This window comes from Teleopsis dalmanni, unplaced genomic scaffold (genome assembly GCF_002237135.1).
Source record: "Teleopsis dalmanni isolate 2A unplaced genomic scaffold, ASM223713v2 unscaffolded_contig_0173, whole genome shotgun sequence".
Taxonomy (NCBI): Eukaryota; Metazoa; Arthropoda; class Insecta; order Diptera; family Diopsidae; genus Teleopsis; species Teleopsis dalmanni.
The window spans coordinates 1-16755 of record NW_024031555.1 but is presented as its reverse complement, the minus strand read 5'-3'; the positions used below and the strand labels follow the sequence as shown (position 1 = coordinate 16755).

General features: G+C 30.3%; 2 protein-coding genes across 2 annotated transcripts; both read left to right on the top strand.

Moving 5' to 3' along the window:
- Positions 1–834: 834 nt before the first annotated feature.
- On the top strand, positions 835–12678 carry LOC119663159 (cytochrome P450 4g15-like). Its single transcript, XM_038072824.1, has 5 exons — positions 835–1169; positions 1648–1845; positions 5297–5479; positions 11440–12381; positions 12445–12678. Exons 1-5 carry the CDS (start codon positions 968–970, stop codon positions 12621–12623), a joined length of 1704 nt encoding a protein of 567 aa, XP_037928752.1. The 5' UTR covers positions 835–967; the 3' UTR covers positions 12624–12678.
- A 1027-nt stretch (positions 12679–13705) lies between these two features.
- Positions 13706–15111, top strand: LOC119663160 (ubiquitin-like modifier-activating enzyme 5). Its single transcript, XM_038072825.1, has 2 exons — positions 13706–14063; positions 14121–15111. Exons 1-2 carry the CDS (start codon positions 13807–13809, stop codon positions 15043–15045), a joined length of 1182 nt encoding a protein of 393 aa, XP_037928753.1. The 5' UTR covers positions 13706–13806; the 3' UTR covers positions 15046–15111.
- Positions 15112–16755: the final 1644 nt, after the last annotated feature.

Here is a 16755-nt window from a genome sequence, read left to right as displayed (position 1 = left end):
TCAATCATGATACTTATTTATTCCATTTAAAATTCGTACTATACTATACATTTTACTGTAACCTAAATAAAAAATTGAACCTAATCAAATTGACAATACAGCACAAAAAGGATCACTAAAATCGTACAATTTTGTAAAAAAATAAAAAAAAAAATTATATTAAAAAAAAAATATATTGATATTACTAAAACCAACAATTTTAATAAATAACATAACTTGTAGATACATGTAACTATAATTGTATAAACTGGAATAGTGATTTAATTGTATGCTAAGTTACAGTTACAGTTAATTCGCCTAAAACATGTATGGTAAGTTACCTCAGAAGTGAAATATTTATATATCTGCATATATTCCTGAGTACACATAATATTTCATAAATGTAATGTTAAACCTAATACTGAAAAAAGATACTAGATACTCTTCTGTCTGTGGCGGTGGCTCCACATGTTGATTTTTATTCAGGCAATTTAGAAATGCGTAACTAAAAGTGAGAGTGGTCGAAGCCAATCTACACAAGCTCTCACTATTGTGCTCGTATCTCACTTCGGCACTGATTTGAGAGAAATTGCAATGAAAATTGCAAATTTATTTAAAAAAGTATCTAACATGGGCACACAGATGTACGTGTAGTACCACAGCTTTATGGCGAGCAGTGATTATGGCGATTCGTAGACTAAGTCGAGATCAGAGAACCGATTAAACTATAAAAGTGCACCGCACTTTGGCGCACTTTTACAGTTTATCGCGGACGTTCATTTTGGATTTGTGTAATTTTTAAACGGTGCGGAAATTAGAGAAAAAAGAAGAAAATATTCATAAAATTGAAAAGTTTTTAAATAAATCAAACTTAATGTCTTTTATGAATTATTTTTGCGAATAACAAGGAAAACTTCATCAGTTTTCAATTTACTAGTATTTGACGTGTACTTAGACAACAAAAGTGTGTTAATTAAAATAAATTAAAATGACTTTGGAAGTATTAAAAGATCCAGCACTCATTTCCGCTAGCAGCATTTTTTATTTTTTATTGCTGCCCACCATTACACTGTGGTTCATTTATTGGCGTTTATCTAGAAGCCATTTATATGGGCTAGCCGCAAAGCTTCCTGGTCCGAAAGGATTACCTATTGTCGGACATTTATTCGATTACGTGGGGCCCGCATCGTGTAGGTGCTAATTATGCTTAGTTGTTCATGTGTGTGAAAAAAAATAAAAAATTAATAAAATAAAAAATAAATAAAATTATTATAAAATAAATTAGTAAATAAGAATTTTATTTTATTAAAAAATAAAATTTTAATTAATCAATAAATTATGTAGTTATAAAAGTGTTTAGTGTTGTGTAACAAACGAAAAATAATTTTTATAATATAAAAAAACTTAATAAGCAAAATAATTTTTAAATTAATGATTTAAAAATAAATAATATTAAATTTAATAATAATATTTTGTTATTTAAATTTTTCAAACATTTTTTTCATTTTTTTCACTTTGTATTAATTTATTTTATTTATTTATTTTTTTTTTTTTGCTCACGATAAGCTTTTGAGGTTTGGTATTTGTGTTCCATTTTATAGAATTCCACACATTAAAATAAAATTCATAATTTAGTAAATTATAATTTCACATTTACTCTCTATTAAGCTGTTTTCAAAACTGTCATACGGAAAACTGCAGAATTTGAACATGTCGCTAAAATGTGGATTGGACCCAAACTGGTGGTATTTATTTATGATCCCAGAGATGTCGAAGTTCTGCTCAGCAGTCAAGTATATATCGACAAAGCATCGGAATACAAATTTTTTAAACCCTGGTTGGGTGATGGTTTACTAATCAGTACAGGTAAACAAAAATATATATATTTGTTTTTCTTATATATTATTGATAAAAATACTGTATATAGAAGTACAATTGACAAGTTCATATATTCAAAAAAAATAAGTGAGCTCAAAAACAAGTAGAAGTGCATATTTGTCAATTTCTAACTATTAGCCATTATATGTACAGTTTTTGTGCAGAAAGTATCTAAAGCTATTAAATAAAACAGCAAAAAATTTAACAATCAGTCTAAATAAATTACAAAGTAGGTTCTATCGAGTGTAATAAAACTACGATAGTGCTTGAAGTAATTCCTTATACATATTTCGTAGGCTGATTGAGATATGATTTTTAAATTATTAAAGCACTTTTTCTTTTATGCCCGCAAGGGATTCAAAACATCTTCCCCGAAGTAATTTCGTGAAGTAAAAAAAATCGCATGTGATCATTTCAGGTGATTGCCAAAAACTATTGCACAGTAAAGCCGTATGAACACAGGGTCTGGATTCAAAGTACACTAAGGTTTGATCTAAAAAATCTTCGAAAAATGTTTTGTGGCTCTGTCTCAGAAAGAAAGCTTTAAACGCTCTTTACATTTGCAAAAATATCTACTATAAAAACCGTAAGGATGTTTAACTCTATGTGGTATCACTAAGACTGATAGGTCCATGCGTGGCTTACAGCCAGCTAGATTAAACTAACCTTATCTTTTTTTAAAGTGGAGATGTCAGCTTTTATATAAATTTATTGCGTGTTATTAAGTTATATTTTTTTATTTATTACTAAATCACGAAATTTATATTTGTTATACATTTATTAAATATATAAAAAATATCATATCATTAATTTTAAAATATAATGTTTTGTATTAACGTATATAAGTTGTTTATTTGATACTTGGATTTTGTATGCATATAACACATAGTCTTCAAAATATATTATTTTATTATTCACTCACTGAACATTTATGAATTTATAAAAAAAATATTTTATTTATTTTAAAATAATTATTTTTTATTTATTAAATTTTTAAAAAATTTACTCTAATCTAATTCATTAATTTTAAAATATAATGTTTTGTATTAATATATATGAGTTATTTATTTGATATTCGAATTTTATAAACATATAAATTTAAAAATATATTATTTTATTATTCACTCACATTTATAACTGAATTTTATTTATATTGAGTGAATTTATACAAAATGAATATTTTATTTAACTTAAAATAATTATTTTTTATTAATTAAATTTTTACTATTTTTTATAGTATTTCATTTAATAGTAATTTTAAAATAAAATGTTTTGTATTAATATATATGAAATATTTATTTGACATTCGGATTTTATAAACATTCTTCTTCTTCTTCTTCTTCTTCTTGAGTTAGTGCTATTACGCACTTTTACTCTATAATGACTGGGGGGTTAATCACTACCCCACACTAGGCTTTAACTAGGCTAAAAAATCATATCATTTATTTGTCTTTTAGTTGATGACGGACCTTAAATCAGCATATCTTCCTGAGAGTCCAGAAGTGGACTTGAGGATTGTTATGGCGGGGGTGAGTAGCGGATCAACTTTTGTGGATAATTTTTAAGCTCTAATGTCTATTTAGGTATGTACAATTTATAAACATATAATTTTAAAATATATTATTTTATTATACACTCACTTAATATTTATATTTAAATTTTATTTATATTGTCTGAATATTTATAAAAAAGAATATTTTTTTTATTTTAAAATAATTATTTTTTATTTATTAATAATTATTTAATATGTTAATTTGCAAATTGTGCCACAAGTTCAATATCCTAAAGTCTTTTGTCTAGACAACGACTAAGTAATCTAATGATATAAATTTAAATATTTTATTATTATAATGGCGCTTTCATGCCGCAAGAAAAATAAATTTCACTGATTTAATATATGTTTTAAAATAAATTTTTTTTTTCGTAAAAAAAGCACAACAAAATGAAATAATTTAATTTAAGCAATCAATGCTCGCCCCAGTAACCGCCAAATCGCATGACACACATTTTCCGGGTGTTCCTCTGCCTCCAAAGAAATCATTCAACAACTAAACACAGAAATAGCATTTGAAAAGCATTTAAAATTATAATAAAAAATACAAAAAATACAAGAAAACAAGAAAACACAAAAAAGTATTAAATTATTAAATAAATTTAAATTTAAGCAATTAGTAGAGCATTTGTCCAAAGTGACACTCGACATCATAAATACGTTCTGCGAGATATTTATACGGGTATTCATATGGAGCGCTATATGAGCAATGATAGATATGAAAAAGCGTCAATCCGCACTATCGTGTGTTTTTTCTAGTTTCCTTGTACAAAACTGCACATTCAGAACATTTAGAAGTTTTTTTTCTTATCAGGTAGGTGGCTGAAGACTGTGAAGACTGTGAAGATTGTGCAAATTCTTAATAATAGAAAAATAACAACAGCAAAATTACTTTTATAGAGCGTGGAAATTTTGTATCTACTTATGCGTTCATTTAGCAATTAAAATTTTTTGCATAAATATAAATTAAGATTAAGAATAAAGACTCAAAAATTATATGTACGACTGAAAGATTTTATAACACAACAAATAATATATATTTTTTTTTTGTGTTGAGGGGGTGGAATGCTTTATGCACCGTTAAACCGATCGTCGACGGAATGGTGTGCCCGACTCCCTAACATTAGTATCTAGTATACGGACTAAAACACCTCCTCTTCGGCGAGACTTATTCCCTCTTGGACCGTTTTCGTCTTTCTTCGAGGGGGGTCTTTTTTATGTTGGCATTACAAGCCATGCTCTTGTGGTTTACGATCTGCGTCCAGACCTACACTTTTTCACCGCATTTTCTTAATGTCTGCACTATTTATTATGTCTAAGTCAAATTTCTTCGATTTGAGGACTTGAATCACATATGACTCTATCATTCGCTAACTCTCGGGGTTCGTTCTCATCTTTTACACTATATTTCCGGGACTTATAGGTTCAATCTGTGCTATTATATTTTCTCTATTTCATATATAATAATACATATAATAATTATAAATACAGTCAATAAACATAAACAAAATATATATAAAAAAAATGTACAACGCAGTAGAGAGACTTTATTGGGTCCTTATATACGAGTACAATCAATAGAAGACGATAGTAGATACAAATAAAAAATATTATATTTTTATCAAAACAACGTTGCTCCCTTTTCGATATGAAAATAATGTTTAAGTTGCATGGTGCAAACCAATAAATTCACAATAAAGACATATAGTTTTAATTGCTCAACGCCTATAAGCATGCTTTGTTTTAATGATTACTGCATAAGCACCGTTAATTGCAGTTAGAGTCATAGTTAACTTTGTGAAACCACAATTAAGCAATTGCCAGCATTCACTGTTGGATACTTTTGATTTACTAAACTTTACCATTTGATATGCTCTTTTTTCGTAGGCTCGAAATGGCGTTCCCATCGCAAATTGATTGCACCCACATTCCATCTGAATGTCTTGAAGAGTTTCATTGATTTATTTAATGAGAACTCACGCAATGTTGTGCGTAAACTGCAAGCCGAGGGTGGCAAAACGTTTGACTGTCATGATTACATGAGCGAAGCAACTGTGGAGATTCTCCTCGGTAAGTACAAGGAAAATATTGTTTAAGTGCGAAATAAAAAGGTCAATTGAATTCTTACATCAAACAACTTAATTAAATTTTTTAGCTAACTAAAGAAATATCGTATAAATTTATTTTCCTTGCTAGAAAATTAAGTATTAAATTACAAAAATATAAATACTAATATTCAGAAGTTCTATAAAATACTCATTTAAAGTAATATTTAAGCTTAAGATAGTTTTCTTGGTCATACTAACATATATATAGTTGCAGTACCTGAACCTACCTAAATATACCTTAATAGTGGCTAAAGTATTAAAAATAGAATTAACATACTAAAGTATTTAAATACCTGCAGTACCACGATACTAATATTCAGAGAGTCTATAAAATACTCATTTAAAGTAATATTTAAGCTTAAGATAGTTTTCTTGATCATACTAACATATATAACATATCATATTTTTTACATTATGGCTGGTGATATTGGTTAATTGCAGTATTTGATAGATAGACATCCTACCGCCTCATATATTTAGCAATTACTTGCAATTTGGATATAACATACCTTCCAAAAATAGCATGTTGATAAACAATATAATCCTTTTTAGTTTATTTAGTTTAACAGATCTCTTGGTTTTACTGATAAGCAGTCTGACAAACTGTCAAGAAAGTACTGCCCCAAAAATCTCTTCCTTCTGTTAGCCACATCTAGCCAATCATAGAGAAAGTATGTCATTTCGTCGTCCTAGTTTCTGCAACTTCTACAATAAGTATTGAACGGAAGCGCAAATATACATATAACATATGTGAAGTATTTAAACTTGGTTTGATTCTTAAATAAACTAAAGAAGAGTTCTTCATTTCTTTCTTAACATGAAAACATATGGTGAACAAACCAGTGTAACTTCAAATATTTCTCTTCATCGCACTCTATTCATCGACACTTTTTACTAATGATATATTGCCATTGCTCTCATATCAAGTGCCATGTCTATTGTAAATAGTCATAGATATTTCTAAAGTTCTTGAGTTCCAGCACTTTCTTAAAAATAAATTTCACATTTATAGTTAAAAGTGGCTTTCATTAAGGTTTCATATAGGCATTTCTTTGCTTATGTTATGTGGTTTCAAAGTTCAGATAGTTCAGTAAATTATATCAGCTATCTGTGTTTCTCTAAAGTATAAACTTGTTACCGATATGTGTTCTGTGGTGTTTATATTGTTTATTTACTATATTTTTAGTTCTAGATATAAATTAGTTAAGCTCGGAAATCAAAATCATGTAACTCTTAATAAATATATATTATTATGACATTATCATTTTAAGTATAAATGTTACTCACTTTGTTACTTATAGAAATGTCATCGATCAATATCTGTATTCTCTATTCGCATTAAATACACCCATCTAACATTTTAGAAAAAATGTAGGATTTTTCAAATAATTCATACTATGGCTATGGCAGTCATTTCTACCAATTTATAGCGTCAACGAAAGCAGAAGTGGTAGTCATACTCTTTACAGCTCACACATATTAATATATATATAGTATATAGCGTCTAATCGTGCTGGAGACTTATTTATCGCACTTCTTTGGATGGCGCCCGAAGTATGTAAGACCCTCTTGTCCCTGTTCACTACTCTACTATACAAATTAATTAATTTGGTACTATAACATGTATTAACGACTATATTTTATTATCGCCACCTTGAGACTAATTGAAGTTCAATTCTGGAGACTTATTTATCGCACTTCTTTGGATGGTGCCCGAAGTATGTAAGACCCTCTTGTCCCTGCTCACTACACTACTATACAAATAAATTACTTTGTTACTATAACATGTATTAACGACTATATTTTATTATTGCCACCTTGAGACTAATTGAAGTTCAATTCTGGAGACTTATTTATCGCACTTCTTTGGATGGGGCCCGAAGTATGTAAGACCCTCTTGTCCCTGCTCACTACTCTATATAAATATACTCTATAATATATAAATAAATTAATTTGGTACTATAACATATATTAACGACCATATTTTATTATCGCCACCTTGAGACTAATTGAAGTTCAATTCGCAATTCATAGAAACGTCCCCGACCATTACGTGTATATTTATAAATTCTTAAACCTCTTGCGAATTGTTGGTATTGTTGTTGTTGTTGTTGTTGTTGTATTTGTCACTAAATTTGGTTCATTACTAAATTTTGTATTTTTAGTTGCAAATAACTTTTTTTTCAAATAACTTTGAAACTTTGCCAGTATTTTTTAACCCACCTATTACGACCGATTCCACTTATGAGATGCATAACCAATGAGTTGCATATTAATTAAAACTTTTTAGAAAATGCATTTCAAACAAAATTTAACTTTCGAGCATTTATTGAAGCATGAGTTATTATAATGCAAATCTAATTTCAATTTCTTTTACTTTAAGTTACGTATTGTCAATTTTCATTAATATTCAAAGAGATATATTTTCCATTGCGAAAACACAATGAACCGCACTAAAAATTGCATAATTTTCATAAAAAACAACAAAATATCTTGTCACTGCTTTTCTTCATAAATTTTCAACTTCAGATTTTCCTACTCACCGCAGTTGCAAGTTTTCTTCTCATTTTCATGAAAACGAAGCATGTTGGGCTGCGATCAAACTTTTCACTCTTAAAAACTCGTTGCTATAAAAACTTTGTTGGGTAAGTGGGTAAGTGGCACTTGTGGAAAAGTCGGACGAAGAAAATAAAACAAGTTTCAACTGACCGATTACGTGTTACATAACTCATAGTTACTATTTTTCCTCACATGAGATTGTATCGATTTTTTTAATTAACCTCAAGTCGTCTCGTACATTGATATATATGAGCACTTCATTTAAATAATTATAAACCTATAAATCTAAGTCTTGGTTAAGAGCCAATTTTATTATCCTCACATTACCCGTAAAAGCAAAAGCATTTAAGTTTTATTGTATTTGCATAGAGTTCCAAGTGAATAAACTGATACATCACATTGTTGGGATAGCTCGCCTAGCAATTCAAACAACATATTCCAAACGTCTTTTAAGATTAAGCGATTATTCAGTCCAAAGTCTTTTGAGCCGGCATTCATCAGCCAAGCTTTGGAATCTACCCAGATTTTCCAAAAAATGGTTATAAATAACCTTGGAGTATAGATGTTTAGCTGCTATATCCATAGGGAGAATTTTCAGTTTAAAGTTACTGATGTGATCTTTATAAGTACAGACAGTACGAACTATTCCTTTTATTTTTTATTGATTCAATTACTCTGGCCTTCAAATTATAAATCGCCCTTTTGTGTTTCTTTCATTATCTTTATTAATAGATATTTCAACTTTCTGTAGATTGGATCTTCTTGTCAAAATTTCTACAATACCAGAGTTTTTCAGGTATAGAGAGTAGGAACTCTTATCTTATTATACTCTTGTCATACGTATGATTTATTCAGTTATTCTGATCTTTATGCTGTAAATGGATCATTATTCTTTTTCATCATCTTTATTATTAGATACTTCAACTCGCTGTGGATTAGGACTCTTTTAACAATATCACAGTCTATGGTTTTGACTTGGTAATGTCGTATATTCATAATTCTTGAGTCTACTTCTATTGCTACCAGGAATGGATTTCGCCATCTTCATCTTAACTCCAGGCAATTTGTTTTCCTCTAAAGAATTCGTTAAGTGTACTACTCGTATTATCAGGTTTTTAAATAGCGAAGCCAAGTCATCTCATCCATTATGCTAAGACAAAGCAAAGATAGTCTAATTGTTTGATAGCTGCTTCAGTTCATAACTATAGCCACATAATTACAATTTTTTGTCACAGTTATCAACGAACTATTGCCAACTGTATGCCAACAAATTACTTCAAAATGGTTGAGTACTGTACGACATCCCATCAGTAGAAACACCGATATGCAAACTATTTAAAATCATAGAGGGAATCACCAATATGGTTATTAACGATTTATGGACTAACCGCGATGACTGTAAGATCGCTAGAACCTTATGCCCTAGTTTGAACAAAAATAAAACGAAAAACCATTTAGGCTTCAGCAAACCTGCAGTTCGTGTACTTACTGGAGTGCTAACAGTGCATTGTGTTATTGCGTCTATGCTCTGACGGTGGCGAATTCCAACAAGTGGATTATGCAGGAGTTGCCAAGACGAGGAAGAATCCATCAACCACTTCCTGTGTTTCTGTTCAAGACTGCAGATAAGGCGACTTTAATGTCTTGGGGATCATTTTTTCACAGGTCTGGAAGAGATAACGAAAGTAAACTTATGATCTCCTTAACATCTTTTGGAAAACCAAATGGTTTAATAAGGATAGAAGACAACAAAGGTTAGCAACTCACCGCTCCCGGCATACTCTTTGAGGGCATCACAATGGGCAATATATGCCACCGATTGAAAGTGCTGATAACTATCAGTACGCGTCTAACCTAACCAAATCAAAGACATCTCATGGGGAACATTTGAAAGATGTACAACACACCAAATATGGTAGCAAGGTCCAATGTATTATATTGAGAAAAACTTTCAGTCGAAGTTCCCAATAGCTTATATACAGATTAACTTTCGATACCACACTAATGTGTAATAACGTCTGCCGGTAGCATAATATCTTTTTTATTATAATATTTCTTTTCAATATAACCATTTCTTGTGTATAATTTTTTTTCTGAATTTTTCCTTAACTTAATTACCTTTGCACGGCAGCACTTAATTGTCATCATGCATGTTGTCTTAGGTTTCCTACAGCGAACTCTTAATGTGTGTCTTACGTATTAAGCCGGTCTTGTGATGCAAAACAGGAATTGTTTCGCATTTATTTAATGTTTTTATGTCTAATAAATATTTTATGGCAAATAAATGTTACTTTATCCAAAATATCTCTTAATAGTTTAATCGTAATAACTCATATTAATTGAATTTAATTATTCAAATTGGTTTTTAATAATCACCTCGAAGCGTATATATATATGTATATATATGAGTATATTAGTTCGAAACTATGTTTAATAGCATAAGCGATGTCGGTATATTTGAAAACTGGAAAACATTTGTACAGTATCTATGCACATCTATGCAGTTATCTTATATTTCTATTTCAAACAGATTCCTTTAATACAAAAACCCAAAGTTTGTTTCTCATAAGAGTTGCTGATAGTTTTCTGAAGTCATGTAGAACCGATTTCACAGCCAATGTAGATATTGAAACAAGTGTACTAGTAAATACTATGTATCACTGCAGTTGCCTTACGTTTCTATTTTCATAGAAATTTTCATAGATTATCTAAACTCTAGAACCAATAGATAATCTCTTGTAAGAGTCACTGACAGTTTTTAATACCTATGGTAGGTATGGTAGCTATGGAGAAGCAATTTTTAAATGAAATGAATAAACTCCGATGGAAAGCTAAAGATAAGCTATACTGGTAGTTCTGGAGCAACTCTATTCTTGATTTTAAGAGTACAGGAACGAATTCAAAACGAAACGACACTAATTGGTACACGATGCTAAAAACCGTGAATATTGGAAATATCTATTAATAGATGCTAAACATTTCTATAGTTCTTTAAAATTTCTGTTTACAATAGATAACCCAATTAATAGTTAGTTTCTTGTAAGACCCACTGATAGTTTTCACTAACCTTCAATATTTACTTTGCTTTGAAGACGAAAGGAATAAAAACGAAACGAAAGCGAATGGGCAATAATGCTAGAACGTTTGCATATAAGAAGAGATCTACCAGTAGACATTACATAGATCTACATTTATCTAACATTTCTGTTTTTGATGGACTGCCCAAATAACCAGATTGTATTCATGGAGGAGCGGTCTCAGTACACCTTACAGATTCTTCAGTCTTTAAATATTTTTCTTTATATATGAATACAAATAAATACATGCAAAGAACTAAACCAATATTAAAAATCTTCATTTCAGAAACCGCTATGGGTGTATCAAAGAAGACACAAGATAAATCCGGCTATGAATATGCATTAGCTGTTATGAAAATGTGTGACATATTGCACATGCGTCACCGTAGTCTATTTCTGCGCAATGAGTTTCTATTTACACTCACCAAGCACTACCAGAATCAAGGCAAACTACTTGGCATCATACATGGTCTGACTACAAAAGTCATCAAAAGAAAGAAGGAAGCCTTCGCGAAAGGAACACGTGGCTCTTTAGCATTAAATGACTTAGAAAAACCGATTGAAGAAAAAAACCAGCAAAAATCCAATATTGTTGAGGAAGAGAAAACTGAAAAGGAAACAACTGTGGCAGGATTATCGTTTGGTCAAGCGGAAGGTTTGAAAGATGATTTAGATGTTGATTACAATGATGTGGGTGAAAAGAAACGCTTGGCATTCCTCGATTTAATGCTGGAAAGTGCACAAAATGGTGTGGGATTAACCGATACAGAAATCAAAGAACAAGTAGATACCATTATGTTTGAGGGACATGACACAACAGCAGCCGGTTCATCATTTTTTCTCTCGCTTATGGGTATACACCAAGGTATACAGGATAGAGTTATAGCAGAATTGGACGAAATATTTGGTAATTCAGATAGACCTGCTACCTTTCAAGATACTTTAGAGATGAAATATTTGGAACGATGTCTAATGGAAACGTTACGTATGTATCCACCCGTGCCGTTGATTGCACGAGAGATACATGAAGACTTAAAATTACCTTCAGCTAACTATGTCATACCTAAAGGTGCAACAGTTACTGTCACTACAATAAAATTGCATCGCAATCCGAATATTTATCCTAATCCAAATATATTCGATCCAGATAATTTCTTACCAGAACGTCAAGCAAATCGACATTATTATGCATTCGTACCATTCTCGGCTGGACCAAGAAGTTGTGTGGGTAAGGCATAATCAATTTAAAATTTATTTACGAAACTATTTACGTGGTACTCTTTCTTTTTAGGTCGTAAATATGCAATGTTGAAGCTTAAAATTTTACTATCCACAATTTTGAGACATTATCGTGTTTATTCAGATTTAACAGAAGCCGATTTTAGACTTCAAGCCGACATCATTTTGAAACGTGAAGAAGGTTTCCGTGTGCGTCTTAAGCCTAGAAAAACACTACACACAGCAAAATAGATTATAATATATAATTTTTTTGTGCATTTAATCACATTTTTTTAATTTAAATAAAGCAAATAATATATCTTGTTATAAATCAATAATAGTGTTCTTCTGAAATTATTTTAATTACTTTAAGGTTTATTAAAAAAGATTAATTTTTGAATTAAAACGTCTTGAAGTAGTAAGAATTGAATTATACTTAAAATATCTTAAATTATAAAAGCGATTAGGGAAAGATTTTGGTTCAAAGTTTGAAATATAATCTTTTTATAGGTAGGAACAGAATTATGTTCAGATACTGGTATATAATGTTTTAATTGATTGCAAAAAAAAACATATTGGCAAATAAATGTATTATTTAAGCATTTTAACATTCATTTAAAATGTAATTGCAAATTCTGGAAGTTTTATAATAACTTATCCCACTATAGTTAAAATAGTTAATAGTAATTAAATTAGGTTTTGGTTGTTTCCACTGGCATAAATTGATTTATGTATGTAAAAGAACTTTTATATATCAGAAAGTATTGTGAAAGTTCTAGGAGAGCTTTTGTTTATTTACATTTGAGTTGATATCCAACTGAAATAAATCCTTATGATATTGTAATATATATTTGATGTATAAAGTGATTTATATATTTTTATATATCAGTTATTTATTTATTCTTACTTCAGACTTGTTGATTTTTCGATCATTTCCCTTTTTGGAAATATATTTTGCAATATTGCATTTGACATTTTTTACATAATTTTCCTTTATTTTAGTTAAAAAGCAACGCAGCTCTTTGTACGGTTAATCAAAATTCATTAGTGACCTATATCATACAGACGAAATAAATAATTCTATACATCACACCTAATGCTAGTAAGAAAATTGCAACACCGCCCTCTATATGTGATACAATGATTGTATGATCAAAATACACTATATCAATTAATATATCACTAAATTAATAAAGAAGAAATATAAAAATAAGACAAAGCTAATCTAATTGAATTTATGCAAAATATAAAGAATTGTAATAAAAAAAATTAAAATTTTCCTTTTTTTACGCCTTCTTCTTATGCCTTTTTCTTACAGCGGCTAATGATATGCCAGCAGCCACGAACATATGTTCTAGTGTTTGCATATGCAAACAGTGAAAGTGACACATCAACAAAACAATTTTAAACAAATTTGTGAATATTTTTGGAGAACATGTCTGCGATAGAAGCATTGAGAGAAAAGATTGCTGAATTGAAACAGGAGCTAGAACAAATTAAAAATGATGCGCCTGCCTCCCGAGATCGTATCGAGAAAATGTCCGCTGAGGTAGTTGACTCTAACCCTTATAGTAGGCTCATGGCCCTACAACGTATGGGAATAGTGAAAGAATACGAACAGATAAGAGACAAAACCGTAGCTGTAGTGGGTGTGGGTGGTGTTGGCAGTGTGACCGCAGACATGTTAACAAGGTTAATTGTTGTGTTTATTAATTATCCTGAATAACTTTATTTAGAATTAACTTTCAGGTGTGGTATTGGCAAACTTATTTTATTTGATTATGACAAAGTTGAGCTAGCAAATATGAATCGATTATTTTTTACACCTGATCAAGCTGGCTTATCTAAGGTGGAAGCAGCAGCACGTACACTTACATTTATCAATCCCGATGTGCAAATTGAAACGCATAATTATAACATAACAACAGTGGAATCGTTTGATAAATTTCTAAATACAATAGCAACAGGTGGCAAAGAAGATAACAAGCCAGTTGATCTAGTCCTGAGTTGTGTTGATAATTTTGAGGCCCGCATGGCTATCAATACAGCTTGTAACGAACTGGGATTGTACTGGTTTGAGTCTGGAGTATCGGAAAATGCTGTTTCTGGGCATATACAATTCATAAGACCGGGTGAAACAGCTTGCTTTGCCTGTGCGCCACCCTTAGTAGTTGCAGAAAATATTGATGAACGTACACTGAAAAGAGAGGGTGTTTGTGCGGCATCATTACCGACTACCATGGGCATAACGGCGGGTATGCTGGTGCAAAACACACTAAAATATTTACTTAATTTTGGAGAAGTGTCCAATTATCTGGGCTATAATGCAATGAATGACTTTTTTCCTCGTATGACACTGAAACCGAATTCACAATGCGATGATCGACAGTGTCAAGAGAGACAGAAGGAATATCAAGCACGGCCGAAACCAGTAGTGGAAGAGAGTGTTGTGGAAGAGGCAGGTCCTTTACACGAAGCAAATGAATGGGGGATTGAGTTGGTGGATGATTCACAGCCAGAATTGGATACGACGAATACAAGTGATGCAGTTGGAACAGGTTTGAAATTCGCTTATGAAGGTCCCGTAAAAAGTAGTGAAGCAGAAGAAACAACAAGTGTCGTTAATGATGAAGTAAACTTAGAAGATTTAATGGCTCAGATGAAGTCAATGTAAAATATTTTATTTTACTTCCAATTATTCCAATTTTTATTAAATATTGTTTTTATTTTGTTTAGTCTGTTTTTATTGTGCATTTTTGTAAATCTTTAAAAATTATTTTGATATATAAAATAAACATATTTTTATGCTTGCTTATTATAAAAACATTTAATAGTTGTATTATTTATAATATAAAGTAGCGTTTGATGTATGCACAAACTTTTAAATTCCCTATTAATAAATAATTTTGTTAGGTGTTAGTTAAGAAACTATAATAATTTAAACCGATTTCAAAATCGTTACTTAAATCTAAAATCTTGCTTAAGTATGAATTAATACTTAAGCATGACGGTTGTCGAACACATACTAGATGCTATAGTCCCTATTAGAAGTAGTGGTGTGCGGCGCTTAGTCGTCGTATTTTGTAATTCCTTTCATGACTCGTACAATATAGATCTACTTCAACACCAATTACAATTTAAGCATGACATAAGTCAGTGTTATTATTAAGTCTACGAAATTACGGTCAGTAATCCCGTAAGAGTTAAGTTACGACTATGAAATTTTAATTGCCTCTGTGTTTACACTTATAATTGTTGAACTTAATTAATACACTTTGCTATGGGTTCAGAATTAAAAATGGTTGTTGTTGTGGCACGTTAGGACCTGAAAGCAGATAATAGGTCTGTTCCACGAGCTACTTATAGTAACTTTGAGTAAACACTGTGTATACACAAGCGCGTTCCACCAGCAAATTTTCAAGTATTTTTGTGTAAATTTTACTTCCCTTTTACTTATGTTTTACTATGAGTAGCTCGTGGAACAGACCTAATATGTAAAGTTAATATGTAAGGTTTACAAGACAAATACATGGGTTAAGATGTAGATAGCTTTTGATTGAGGTAGGTGAAGCCATTTCGAGTAAATTGAGGTGAAGTAAATTGAAATTTCCTAGAGATTTTTTGCAGGCACTTATACAAATATTTATTTATTGCACTTATATATTATTTTTGGTTAAAAATTATCAAATTTTTTTATGTATTTATTAAACATTGTATAAAATTTTCATAATAGTAACATCTAATGTACTTAATTTTTATCTAATTTACCCTACTCGAAATTCTGGTAAATACCAACAATCTCTACCATACCGACATAATTTACTATTTCGCTAAATTTACCATCAATTTACTTGAACTTGCACACGGCCTGTTTCTTAAATGTTAACTTCGCTTAAGGTTTTTGTTAAGTAAAAATAACTATTTGATTATAATGATAAATATTAGTATGCAACTTAATTTTATACGCACACAGCAAACTAAAATCTATGCTTTAGTTATTATAATAAGCATTTCTTAATAAAATATAACATACCTGCTTTTGCATTATATTGAACATAGCTAAAATAATTATCTGTCATTTCTCTCAGAAAAAAGTAGCGGCTAGTTTTGTTGTCGTCGTGTCGGAGTTCTAGTATTTTGCAAAAGAAATATTGTAAAAGTCAAAATATTGTCAAAATGACTAAAAAAGAAGATAAAAATCAATCAAACGAAGAAGTAAATATACATACATTAACGTTAAAAATATTAGTTGCATGAAATTATACAATGTATATAAGTGCTTAAAGCTTGTACACGTCATGTATGTATTTCAATGTATGTTTCTTACTTTTTAGGTGGTTAAAATTAATAAATGGGATGGCTCCGCAGTGAAGCATGCACTCGA